The sequence below is a fragment of the Channa argus genome, chromosome 14 (genome assembly GCF_033026475.1).
Source record: "Channa argus isolate prfri chromosome 14, Channa argus male v1.0, whole genome shotgun sequence".
Lineage (NCBI taxonomy): Eukaryota > Metazoa > Chordata > Actinopteri > Anabantiformes > Channidae > Channa > Channa argus.
In genome coordinates, this window is record NC_090210.1 from 6,328,685 (window position 1) to 6,343,337 (window position 14,653).

The 14,653-nt window shown below is 38.2% G+C and overlaps 1 protein-coding gene across 3 annotated transcripts in view; it reads right to left on the reverse strand.

Annotated features, from left to right (window-relative positions):
* LOC137140617 (myomegalin-like) overlaps positions 1-14,653 on the reverse strand; it is a 42,635-nt gene that overhangs the window by 26,084 nt on the left and 1,898 nt on the right. For 2 of the 3 annotated variants that reach the window (XM_067529007.1, XM_067529008.1), the window contains exons 4-9: positions 9,708-9,818; positions 5,089-5,165; positions 3,531-3,654; positions 3,280-3,437; positions 3,029-3,185; positions 2,499-2,552 (exon numbers count right to left, since the gene is read on the reverse strand). In XM_067529007.1, the coding sequence (XP_067385108.1) occupies positions 2,499-2,552; positions 3,029-3,185; positions 3,280-3,437; positions 3,531-3,654; positions 5,089-5,165; positions 9,708-9,818 (681 nt within the window). Of the gene's footprint in view, positions 1-2,498; positions 2,553-3,028; positions 3,186-3,279; positions 3,438-3,530; positions 3,655-4,806; positions 4,854-5,088; positions 5,166-9,707; positions 9,819-14,653 lie in introns of those variants that run through there. The other variant, XM_067529009.1, reaches the window with a different exon arrangement.

Genomic DNA, 14,653 nt, shown 5'->3' on the forward strand with positions numbered 1-14,653 from the left:
CATCAACAATGATTTGATTGTGATTGCCAAACAACCAGCCTTTCATGCCAGCGAGTTTGTCTCTGCAGTGAGGCCATTTTTTTGGTTTCCTGAGGATGCACAAGCATATGGTCATGCTGTCATGCTTTCAGATACGCAGTTTTAAACCTCCATCGACCGTCAGTTTTCATATGCATTCTCATTCTGTCATATCAAGATGTGATTCTATGCATTATTGTATGTGAAGGTTGTGAGACCCTGTGTATTTGATGGTTAACTACTGGACAAAAGTGGTTTTCTGTAAATTAGATCCTAGTTAGAATCTGAACTAAGGAGACACAGGGTGCCAACCATATATGAGGAAGGGATGAATGGAATAAGTATGGACGAGATAATAGTTCTGCTGTTTTAACAGCTATTTTGTATACTATTAATAATACTGTAATAATACTGTAATGTATAAATTGCTACAATGTCACAATTGCTACAAATTAATTCTCAAAAGAAAACCCTGGAAATAATTGTGTAAAGAGGTTTCACATTATATTTCTTTCCTGCCTCCTCTCTCTCTAGACACTGATTTGATCTAAAAGGCTGTGGTGTCTTGGGGACCAATTAAGAGCTCTTAGAGTGGGCGTCTGTCTGAACAACACAACTTGATATCAGTGCTGTGGTAGCTGAACACTCAAAGGTCAACGTGACCTATCGACAGCCCAGCTGAAACCAGACCTGCTAATCTGCTAACCAGCGAGATGCCTGCATGCACACACGCACATATGAAAGAGGGCACCTCATAGGAATTTGTATACAGACACACAAACAGACACACACACACGCAAGAACACAAACATTGATTCTCACATGATCTTTCTTGCTACCACTGCAGCTGTGTGCAGAGTACACATGATAAGTACCTTTCACTGCTGTTAAATGACAAATAGTAGTTGTAGCCAATATTTTAGTTCTGCAGTGTCTGAATGCACATACACACACACTACTTACTCAACAAACAACTGTCATTTCCCTTTATATGTGCAAAGCCACACATCCTCTACACTCACCTAAAAATCCACATTTTTATATACAGATTATTCAAATTCAGCCATCAAAAAACCAAATGTCCTCTCCTTGTTGTGCTCATGTTAAAGCTATATCTTATGTATATTTCATGAGTATTTACACACAAACTGATGCTTTTATGTAAAATAAACGTACCTCAGTGTAAACACTTTGTGTGTACAGCATGATTGTCCATCATTTAATCTACTCTTTAGCTTTATTTTTTCAGAGCACACTAACAGAGGCAACTGTCACAAAAGCACACCTTTACACATACACATATCCGGAGTAAAATCTGAGCAGACAATGAGCCTGGCACAAAATTTGCATCAATCATCCACAAATGATTTACAAGTTAAAACACCTGCAGAGGCCATCTGAAAACAAAACACTGCTTGTGCAAAAATCACCCAGCAACAAATATGTTTGCAAAAAACCGTGTGACACAGTCACATGTGGACAAATAACAAGAACCAGCACAGCCCAAAAAGATAATTATGGTTGAAGAGACGTTGTGGTTATGATTACTAACAATACAGAACTGACAAACAGCAAGGACTCATTCAGGGCGGAGTGAGCAGCTCTCAAGGTAATGGTCCCTTTCTTTTTGTAGTTTCATTGTGTATCAGAGGAGAAATGTATCGCTGCGGACATTAGTGCAGCCGCAGCCTGTAAATGTAATTCTTGAACTTTATGTGATGAGATAAACCTCCTGTAAGATGGACTGGACTCTTCAATACAAGCCCCACATAATGCTCTATCCTTTGGAGGTTTCAAATACATATATTTCTTTTTCGATCGTAGGTTTAGATGTATGTAATATTCTATCAAAATATTCTGTCACATTTGCCAGTCAGAATGGAGCAAGCCACTAAACCACAGTGAGTCATGAAACATCCAGGCTTTGATTGCACAAAGTTTCAGTTCACCACAGGATGTTTCACTTGATGTTTACTGTCACTAACAGTTAATGCTTTTCAGCTCGCTACTGATATTGTATTACACAGAGTAATTATAATTATTTTGTTATACCGAGTTTAAAATTTTTTAAAATTGTTACAATTTTATTTTTCCTGTGACAAACTTGATTAGATTTAGACACAGCTTTTTTAAATACCAGAAACTTTTTTTTAATTTCAGTATACATGATAATGAGGTGGCCACATTTTGAATTTTTCCATCTCTATTTTTGTTTCACTAAACATCAGGTTTAAAAAAAAAAAAAAAACAATTTACCAAATTATTTAAATATTTGTTATTTTTTTTAAATCTATAGCTATTACTTTTTATGTGAAAATGCTGTTTGTCACTTCTCCATAAGGAGGCAGAGTCTTTAGCTCTGGACCTCAACAATGAGAAATGTGATGCTGTTCTGACACTTAGTGGAGGATCCGATTATCACACATGAAGGGTAAAAACAAAACTTAATCAAATACTAAGACATACAACAATCCACCTACCTGCATCTCCTGTTCGATGCGCAGCCTCTCTCGACCGAGTTCCTCCTGATAGTACTGTGTAGCACAGAAGACATGATTAAAATCCAATGTGTCAACTAACAGAGGAATTAAAACATAAGAAAATTATATTCAATCTTTACTTTTATGGAATAAGAAAATGCACACAGAAGCACAGACGTTCACAGATTACTCAGTGAGTCAACACTTGAAGGCATTTGCAGTTGTCCACATCAGTATGTGTGCTTGTTTAAGTAGTAGTTTGTGTCTGCAAACAGCTCACGGGAGCCACATAAATAGCTGTTAAAATAAGAATGAGGAATGTCCATATGACACTTGAAGACAATCTTTCTAGAACATAGGTCTGACCAGTAAAGAGAGGGTGGCCCAGAAGTATGCACCATAAGTAGGCTAATGAAAATTCACAGTTTGACTGACTACACATATGAGAGATCGATTGCTCTGAAGAAAATTGTTTAAGTCAGTTGTCACCGAAAGAAGATTGTCATTTGTATTTGAAGTGTCATTTGTACCTCAACATCTTTGTCTTTCTGCAGCAGAGATGAAGACAGCTCTTTAACTTGTCCCTCCAGCTCTCCCACCCTGAGTGTCAGGGTTGTCTTGTCTCTGCTCAGGTCTGTGATGAGGGCCTCCTTGGAGTGAAGCTCCTTAGTCAGCTCCTCTATTAATCTTAACATAGACAGAGGTGTAGTCAGTGCCACTAAGAGATAGATTTTGTTTTTTAATGGACAGTAAGGAATAGTTGAGGAGATGTTTTATGCACCTGTCTTTGCTGGTGTTTGATGGGGACAGGATGTAAGGGGGTCTCTCATCGTCTGTTATAGCCTCCATGGGGGTGTCTAGGGAGAGGAGAGAGGTGCAGGAGTGTGATCCAGCCAGAGAGGCCATCCTCTCAGCCTCACTGCGTGCCAGCTGAGCCTCCTGCAAGACACAAAAAAAGCAAAACAGTTTTTATTTGTAAGTATGAAGCACCTGTTTGCCCGTTTAAGAAACTGAAAGTGTAAGAAGACAGACCTCCTGCAGGAGCTGAATCTTGGTCTCAAGCACTTGCTGCATTTGGTCAATTTCCTGCTGTCTCTCCTGACACCGTCTTTGCAGCTCTGCCTCATTGTTATTGGTCAAGCTCTCTGCTGTTGTGCTGTCAAAGAGGAGAATCAGACTTCATCACCACATCAATCAGGTCTCACACTGAATATAGCCCATACCAACTCTGTTCATGGGTGCACACGATGTAGTCAGAGAGGTCAGCAGTGGGACATAACAGAGATATTAGCAAGAGCCAAGACATAATATGTCAGCATGTTCCTGTTTGCTATAGTACTCATGGGACACCCAACACTCTTCCACTTATAGCAGAGATTAAGTAATTCCCACCCCCCAAATTGTGTGAATTTCTTGCCATAGTTAACATGAATGTGTATAATACTCTTTCAAAGATGATGCTGAATGACCTAACATATGCACAATTGTAGATCCGTTTTCCTGTTGCAATCTCGAGCTCAACCAGAGGATAGTGTTAAAGATAGAAAAAGAACACTGGTCAAAGTGTGTGTAAACGTGGACATTTTAAACTTCAATCTGAAAAGTAAAATTCCTCACACACGTCTTTGTACTCTACACTAAATGGCTTGTGACATAAGTGTTTTCCTCACTGATGTGGACTCCAACTGCACAAGCATCTGTCTATATCACTTAGTGAGTCAACGACCCTATCCCAAAATTCCTGCTCCAAGAATGGCACACGCCACTCTGTCGCCATGAGTCCTGTTCTGGACCTTCTCTACATACGTTTTTAACACTGTCCACCACATGCAACAGCTCAAATAACTGGGATATTTTGATTCAGTCTGAGTAAAGCAAATGTCTGTTTTCTTGGACAAGTTTTCATTATATGAAATGGACCTTCAGTTTATGCAGACAGCTTAAACCTTATCCCATCTTCATGATTCAGTACACAGTTTATACTAACGATAAATGATTCTTAACAGTTGTTTCTTTTGTGTCATTTTCTTTTTTTTTCTGTATTTAGCAGTGATACTCAAACAAAGAAGCAACTATGTCAAAGCAACTATGTTGTGGTGACAGTCAGACCTATTCTGCTGCAGAGAGAGAGAGAACAGCAAGCACTCAAACAGCTGGCTACTGATGAACTGTACCAATGTAAAGGTCATAAATCATGATTTATTTTAAGCAGCTACGTTAAAACTTAACTGCAGTATGTACTTTTCACAATATGTCAAATAAAAGTCATGTAAACCACGTAGTGCGTGAAATTGAAATGCAGCCATACGCAGTCCAGAAAAAACGTCCACCTGTTAGCATACAGCATACAGTTTACAGCTTGAATGTCTGTGTGACAGAAGAAAAAATTATTAAATGAATGGATGTCATCATGTTACACCTGTTTTTGAAGGTACACAATACAAATAATCCACAGATTGGTGTAGTCTGCAATTAGACAGAGAACTTCTACATATATGAATAATTACTGACAAAGTTCACATCTTAATTTATTTAGAGAACGTTTTGGAATTTAACAACACATATTTGTTAATAAAAGTTTTGAACTTACAGGGCTTTATCCAGAAACTGCTGTTTCTCCTGGAGCTCCTGCTTCAAGCTCTCTACTTCCACTTTCAGCTCGATGTTCTGAAACAGATGAACAGTCAGTCAATTTACTTTTTATGACACATCTTTACAGCATTCATTTGCCAATAAAACCAGTAAACCTTTTTTCTTTAAGCTTTCATTAGGTGTTCAAGTAAACGTTTTCTGCAAAACACTAATTACTACAAAACACTAACTTAATAATTGTTTATGAGGCTGCGATTTACAGTATTGTCAAATGTTTTAATCATCGTCTCCCCCACTACATGTTAAAGTACTGAACATAAAGTGACACTTTTGAGAATATCGCTAGATTGAATTGCTAGTTCAATGAGAAGGTAAAAACAGAATTTTACAAATGTCTTATAAATCACAAGTATTCAGAACCTATGCTCAGTACTATGTTGAAGCACCTATGTGAGCATTTACAGCCTTTGTCTTTTTGGGTATGACACAACAAGCTTTGTTTATCTGCATTGGGAGATTTTCTGCCATCTTGGGCAGGTGATAAGCTTTGTGTTCTCTAGGCATAACATATGGAATTGAGGCCTGGTTAATCCTGGTTTCATTGGACCAGAGAGTCTTGTTCCTCACAGTTTGAGCAGGCTTTCATGTGTTTTGTGCTAAGGTGAGGCTTCTGTCTAGCCACTGTGCCATAAAACCCTGTTCAGTTGAGTACTACTTGTCCTTTGTCCAATTTCCACACAAAATCTCTGGAGCTCAGTCAGAGTGACCATCAGGTTCTTGTTCACCTCTTTTACTAAACCCCTCTCTTACTTAAACACAGCGAATGTGAATACCATTCTGACCTCAGAATGCAGGGCAGCATAATTTTTTTGTAGCCTTCCCTAGAACTGTTCCTTGTTTGATGTGCACCTTAACAGCAGGTGGGATTCCACCAGAAGTTCCTTCCTTGCCCAGATCTGTGCCTGTTTCTGAGCTCTGCAGGCAGTTTTATTGACCCCATGGCTTTTGCTCTGATACAGTATGAATTGTCAGCTGTGAGGCCTTCAATAGAGAAGTGTCTGCCTTTCCAAATCATGTATAATCAATTTAATTTACCACAGGTAAATTAACCACAGACTCTAGTCAAGGTGTAGAAACCTCTCAACAACGATTAAGACAAATGGGAGGCACCTGAGCTAATTTTCAAGTGTTGTTACAAAGGGTATAAATACTTCAGCCAATGAAATATTTTAGGTTTGTTTTTTCGTTTTTGTTAAATTTAGAGACATTTCTAAAATTCTGTTTTCACTTTGTCATTATGGGTATTTTATGGGTACTATGTGTAGAATTATGAGAAATAAATTAATTTGAATTGTAGTATCAGGCGGCAACATAAACAAAAATGAAAAAAGTGAAGAGGATTTAAATACTTTCTGAATCCACTAACCACATCTGACTCTTGACTTAACCTGACCCTCACCCCAACTTTTAACCTTATCCCAACCATACAGTAATCCTAAACCAAGTCATCACAGTAACATTCAGTTATTTCCTCATGGGGACCAGCATCTTGTCCCCACAAGGAAATACATGTCCTCACACGTGACTGTGTAGTTAGATTTGAGTTCCCATAATGTGAGTAATACCTGATCTCTCAGTCTGTGCTGGCTGGTGTTTTGTATCATCAGTACAGAACATCTGACTGTGTTATCATGGCTGCTATATTTAGAGCTAGAGAATTCAGGGCAGCTCACATACTCACCCGTTGGGCCAAAGGCTAAACTCCACAGTTTGTTTACCTGCAGGGCTCCACAGAGGGACAGAGGATTTAAAGAGTGTGAATGTGGAGCCCATTCTTTCCATTCTGACCCCAGAGAGAGAGGGAGAGGACAGTTTATCTGTCTGTCTACAGGACTCAGATCACACAACTGCTCTCTTTATCACTTTAATCACAACTTTAATCACTTTCAGTTGTTTTTTTTACTCATTTTAGCTCCCATTCTGTCCTTTTCACGTCATCTATCATTTCTTCCTTTTTCCCTTTCATTTTTTCTCTGTTTTGGAGATGGTTTAGTGCCTTCTGTCCAGGTCTTCTGACATCCACTGTCTAAAAATATTTACATATGCCAATAACACTCACAGAGACGTTTCTTCATTTTAGAACTTTGTCATACTTGCGCAGACCTGCATTAGTCCCAGATTAAGCACCTATGGTAGTTAATACTGTGTCTTACTGTACATAGTAGCATCTTACACAGTAGTCCACCTCCAACTAAAAGATTTGCAGTATACTATTTGTAAGTGGACATGCTTTTCATATAGTAATGACAAACTATCAAATATTATATTATGTAAGAAACAAGTAAGGGGGAATTGTTCCTGTGTGCTTGCCAAGAACTTGATTTCCAGCAAGAGACACATTTACCCATCTTGATCCCCATCCCCAGCTCTATATATAGACACCCATCACAGTGCACCTGCTATTGGTCTGCTGGCCCTCAGCAACAGATACACTTATAACCAGGCAGTGCAGGACAAAGATGACCACTCTATCTATCTAAGGGCTATCGAGCATACTGTACAGTACCTGCAACACCACAGCTGATCACCCTTTGATATGTTCAATCACTAAGCTTCAGTTCATCTAATGAGAACTCCCTCTCAATCTGTTTCATTCTATACTGAAGCTGTATATAAGGATCACTTCAGTATCACTAACATTTGCTAAAAATACTAAACATTTTGAGTCTTCTCCTGTCCTTGCGTTTGCATTGTTAGCCAAATAAAACCAGAACTTATGATGGCTGTCTTTTTTACATTCTAAAAACAACCTAAACATAGTATTTTATTTACATGATATATAGTAAGCTAATGTAAGAAACCATATTATAAAGAGAAACACACCGACACTTGTCATGTTGTATGGACACTCAATATATGTGATACATAAATCAATGCTCTCAGGCCTGTTCTATATTTAGAGGGTCTCAGGCTCAGAGAGGGATCACTATGTGCCCAGGACCAACACACCAGTCTTTACTGTATTACACTGAAATGCTTTGGAGAGAGGACAGGAGCACTGCCATCCAGCTGGAAGTCCACAACGTGGGATTGGTTTACTTAATCACTGCTGGTATGCAGAATTCGTGGAGGATAAGTGGTACAATGATCAGGTCTTGTTCACCTGGATCAAGCAGCCATTAACTTTAGCTGTTGATTATCAGAAGGGATTTGGTTTCAAGGAAGAAAGATATTGGTTTTGTTCTGTGTTCTGCAAAACATCAACAGCTGAACTGGTCACCTTAACACAAGTACATACAAATACTCTTCCCATAGTTGTGAGGACACACAATGTACTCCTAAACACACTAAACCCTAATTAATTCTAACCTTAACCTGAAAACTTACACTTAACCCAGAGAAGACCAGGCAAAATGACATCACAGCAGTTTTGTTCATCATCCTTCCAAAGGACAGTTTACAACAATGGAAAACATAGAAGCAGCAAATACTCACATTTGAGAAGCTAGGCTGAGGCCATTTCTTTGACATTTATTATGCAATAATATTTTTAAAACTGTTTTTTAAAATCCATTTGTTATCTTTTTGGTTGTTTGAGAAAACCAGTGTCACCATGGAACAACTAAAAAAGTTTTTATTTCACAAAATACCTTTCAGTACAGATAGGTACTGAATATCTGAGCACAAATGAAAATACAATTTCCATTGCTGTTTATATAATTATTTGACAAAACTTGAGGCAAACTGATTCTACCTTTTCTCAGTCAATACAGATTTCAATAATGTTTTAAATATTACGTTTCCACTAAAGTGCCCTCTTTGTTCAAAATACAAATTTGTAATCCTCACTGCAGTGAATGTACTGGTATTACATTTGAATATGACTGGCACGTAAAATGAATGGCCAAGTGTGTCTAAGTGAACTTATTGTTACAAAGTAACGCTGTTACAAAATTACTTGTAACGGCGTTAATGAAGCGTGGATTTAGCATCGTATGTTTAAAGTACTTTAATATTTAATATTTCCAGATTTTATGTCAACTTTCAGTTACCTTATATTTTTCATGAACCATGAAAAACATTTCCATGTTTTGTTTTATTTTTTAACAGGCTTTCATGTGTTTTGCGCTAAGGTGAGGCTTCTGTCTAACCACATATTTTTTTTGGATATTGTTTTTTTACTTCTTGCTTTAAGGCATAAAATCACAAGCAAGTCCCACAGAAACAGAGGAAAACAGTATAAATTCCTGATAAACAGTTGAGATTCATGCACACACACACACACAAGGAGGATCATACAACATTTTCTAAGAGAAAAGTTAATTAATGTATAATCCTTCCTGTGGCAGTCATATCTTAAAAAAAACACTTAAAACAAACAACCACGTCAGTGTGACAGCAGTAGCTCAATACACTATTATGATAAACATCACGTCACATGAATGATAAAGGCCCAAATAATTTATAATTCTAATTCACTAATTGTCATTAGTGACTAGTGACTATTAGTTGCTCTTATCAGCTAAAGAGATACCACTTACAGCCTCATTCATAATCCATTCATCACCACTCATACAGATTCTCATTCATGCCCTCAGTGAGCGCTGCATCACTTACCGTGCGGTAGACATCTTCACTGCTCTCCTCGTACTTCTGCTGTATCCTCTCCTCCAGGAAGTAGATGCGGAGCTTGAGGCTGAAGTTCTCCTTCTTCAGGTCATTCAGGTGCTGTGACAAAGTACGGTAACCGTTAGACATGACGGTCAAAGAGCACCGACACTGACTATCATGTCCTTCATAGGTCAGTATTGAACAGATGTCGCTGACTTCTCCATATTGTGGGGAAATACGGAGTCCGTGTTTAAGTACAGCGGCTATCAAAGCATGTCCTTGTTTTGAAGACCAGTAACCATCAGGTGTGCTACCTCCTTCTCCCAAAGAGCATAATGCTACACCTGAAAAAGTACACACTATTTACACAGTGGTGTCCCAAACTCTAACAGGCCGCTGGAATATCATCCGCAAAACCACACATTAAGCTAACGGATAAACTCACACACACACACACACACACATACACACACACACACACACACACACTAGATTCTAATGGGGCGTTTGCAGTGCAGAGGGTGACTCTGCAGCCCGGATAGTCAGAGATGCAACCATGTCAGCTCCATGGTGTTTTCTGATCTGGTAAGGGACAGGACAAGAGCCTGTTTTACAGGAGGAGACATCCCTGGAATTTCAGACTGCCAGGGGAGGAGGGATGGAGTGTGGGGGGAGGGTGGCAAAAGCCTCACAGCTCACAGACACTTGTGATATGAAGGGAAATCGCACCCCTCTGCAAAGTAGCCGTGCTGACTTGAGGGATATGAAGAGAAAAAAAAGGGTTCGATTTGAGTCCATTTGAGACCAAACCTGCCTCTATCTTAACCACAACTCTGACTAAATCTAAATGATTCTCTCCTGAATTATAGACCTAACAATCTCAATATTACTCTGGTAGTTTGACATGGTTTTATGTCTGCTGCATTGTATTTTGTCTTTATTCCTTGTGATTAATTTAATTTTACTTTTATTTATTTTGTTTTATTTTAATGATTTTATTTTGTGTATATGAAGAACTCAATCATAAGGATGTTGGTTTTAAAGTGCTATATAAATGAATCAGTTTCTTTTGTAATAACTGACTAAGTAGATACATTTATTTAACACATTAATCAAGTTACAAAACACAAATGTCTATTGTCTTGGAGCTTTGTTTCTATTTGGAGAGACAATACAATGACACCTCGCAGTGCATTTCCACGAAGTAGCAAAGGGTCTCTCATTTTTCCCCAAATACATGTGAATTCTTACCTAGAATAAATTAAAGGTTCTGGTATGCACAATCAAAAAATATTTTTTAAATATTTCTTGCGCTGCTAAAAGTAACATGGTTGTGCAAATTATTGATTTCGAGAGCAAAACAAAGATATATATAGTGGACTTACAGACCACTGTTTGGGGTCAATTGATACAAATGAATGCCAATTTTTTGTTTATGTCTACAGGATATGAAACTTGTTTACATGTTAGACATGAAAAAGTACATTAGAGTGAATCTGACAGCTTGGTTGGGTGTTTTTTGGCTTAATGGCTTAAACCCACCTAATGTCGATTTGACTCAGCAAACTGAAAAAATGGGATAATATCTTTTTCCATAGTTTCTACAAGTATATTTTCACAAAAGAATGATTTGTCCCACTCTTAATTTACCAAATATGTTATAGTTACATAATAATACATAACAATTTATAATGTGCTCAAAATCAGACACATCACTGCCAAATGAAGGGAAATAAAATCTGAAGGGTGGATGGCAGTGGGACCGACAGGTGAGTGGAAAGATGTTGGATGAAATTAGAGATATGGGAGTTCTGAGCCACGGTGCTATTAATAGTGAGGTCTGCTGAATCTTAAAGAGTGGAGAATCCTCGTCTGTCGGTCGGAGATGAGATAGACAGGCAAAAAACCCCCCCCAAAAACAAAAAGAGACAGACATCCTCTCAGTACCTTTTATTTGATTACATAATAAAAGCAACTGCAATAAGGAAAAATCCGATTTCCTGACCTATGCCCAATGCAAGAGGTGTCTGTAATTACCTACACACACTGCTACATCACTGTTAGTTCTTAACGCATTCAGTGATCGTGCCCATTCAGGTTTCACATTACATGGTGTTTCTAAATAATTCAGAGGCGCCAAGAGGAGTCTCCTAACATTAAAGATGACATCATGTCCACAGAATATGTTTAAAACTCCACACATGTTACAGCCCCACCCTCTCACACACTCACTTCTCAGCTCTTTATCACAGATAAATAAACAGCAGTGAGCTTCTGGCAAATATGTATATGTTGGAATGTGTTATTTCAGGTGTCAAAGTGACACATTCAAGAGGCGGCAGCCACGAAAGGGACATTGAGTTGGTGCTGTGTGTTTATTAAAAAGTTGCTTCAGCTTTCGTGACCGTCTGGTGACACCTCCTGTTTATAGAGGCCTCAGCAGCAACTCCACAACATTACAGAACTAACACCGGTGATGAGTTCTTAGTGACAGTTTTAGTTTGATTGGTGTTTTATTTTCATCAGTGTCTGAAACATCAACGCGACTGGAAAGGAGCACAGAGGTGTGTACTGAGAGAAAGTGTGTTGTATTTCTGAATCAATGTACAATGATACTGTGTCAGACAGTCTGGGTACCTAAGTAAAACAAAGAACACAGCTGCAAATGCTACCACACTGCATATAGCTAACGCCAAGGAGTGGCTTTTGGGAGCTGCTAATTACTGTACAGGGACAGTTTTGTATAATTAGATAAATACAGTACTCAAACAGAGAAAAGACACAGAAAAGGGATTTACTGTACATTCAGGAAACCAGTGGTCACAGAGCACAGTGCTGTTTCAGTAGACAGAGAGCTGTGTCACCATTTTCTGTTTAAGGTCTGGCCAATCCATCACTTACAATTGAGTTTTTTATGACACGAGAGTGGTACTAATCTTGTCATCTATTCTTGGGAGGAAAGCATGTGCTCAAAATTTAATTTAATTGCTTTCAATTGCTCTCGTAATGCATTTCTTTAATCTGTTGCCTTTAGAATTAAACTGCCATTTGTTAATGAGAAGCTTTTTAAATATAGAGAGTAGGATATGGAGACACTCAGATGACTGCAGGTTTTCACTGACATTGTGTTTGTAAGGTGTGTTTTCTTTGGGATGTATGTTTCTAATGTTCACAGGTCTTAATGGAGTGAATGGTATATCTGATATGTTTGGAAAGAGAGGTCACCCAAAGTTTTATACTGAATAAACTGGTTTATTGACTCAAACTAACAAAAATATAATTTAACATAAGCGATGGGATTTGTTAGTCGAGCAAAATTCAGTAGTGAATGTGATGCATGGATGAGTGGAATATGGTGGTAGGTGTGAGTTGAAAAGGTGCCGCAAACTGGCAAACAAAGGAGGTAGACTGAGAATGATGCTAGAGAGAGCGAGACAGCCTCAAAATGGCTGTCTTTTATGCCTTTTTAGAGACTCTGCCCATATGCCACAGATGCAGGCAACCAGGCTTTAAACTCCACCCACCAGCTAAATGAGGAGGAAAAGAGGAAGACCCACAGGGTTACAGTGTCCTCACACTCCTCCCATTAAGATGGGTCCACGGTAGGAACCCACAACTAATCACCGTTCTGTTCTTGTCGATTTTTTTCAACAGCTTTGATAAACTCTAACATGAATTTCTCCTGCAACTGAAACCTGTACAATATGTAAACAATGTTCAACCAACCTAACAAGCCAACTAATTCCCTCAGCAACCTTGGTACCTAGGAAGCATATTTACGAGCAGAAAATAATTGACAGAGTGGAACTGAGTCATTAAAGAAGAAGACACATTCCAGTTTAAACTTCAGGAATGGCACGTGACATGGCATTAGCCATAATATTGTCAGCTCCTTTCACAGCTGTTTCTGTAAATGAAATGGCTGCAGAAAAAGATACCGGTGCATAGGCTGTTGATTTGGGTTCTGCAGAAAGTGAAAAAATGTTAACAGATTAGAATCCGTATACACCAATAAAGGATGTTCTCCACTGCCAAGCATAAAAAGTGCTTCAATGTCCAAATAAGTGCCAACACTTCTTTTTCCACAATAGAATAATTCAGCTTATCTGATTTAAAATTTTTGGAAAATAAACTTACGGCACAGTCAACACCCTTTGCATTAGCCTGCATAAGCACTGCACCAGCTCCAACCTTACTGGCACCCACAAATAAATTGAAGGTTTGATTCAACCGTGGATCTAACAAAACTAATTATCTCCAGTGGTTGAATCTTAACTCTTCTGAATCATAGGGAACATACCATCTATTTACAAACAATGGATGGAGATGACAGCATTTATTACTCCCTTCCTAAACCACCAAGTATTTCAAACTACATTTATTTTGTTGAACAATAAAAGTCACCATCACCAAGCTTGGATTGATGTGCAACCAACTTCAATAAAAAAGCATATAATAATGTTGAATAATGCTGACATTTACAACAGCTGCAGAATGTATACTGCTGCTTACTCTGATGTTTCAGATTTTTTTTTTATTGTATTACACATTGCATCCTCTTAATAATTTTTAAATTCAAGTTTATGGTTAATCAGCAACATTCATCCTATAGTTCTTAGGGAACCAGTGTCTTCAAAAACATTCGAGTTCAGTAGTATAATTTGATTTTGAATTTGTGTCATTAATATCACATCACTGAACATCAAAGTATATTTAATATACTCTTTTTTCGTAAAATATAACTTGCACAATACACAATAAGAATGCAACAGACCAGTGAAAAAACTAAAGTGGTTGATTCAAACCCCACGAGGATTCGGAGTTTTCTGTGTATTATTTAACAACATTAATCCCAGATGATGTTTATGCCAATCCCAGTTTATGATAACCTGAAAGCACAGGGAGAATGCAGCATCAAAGGTAAACTACCTTTGATAGGCCTATACTGTATC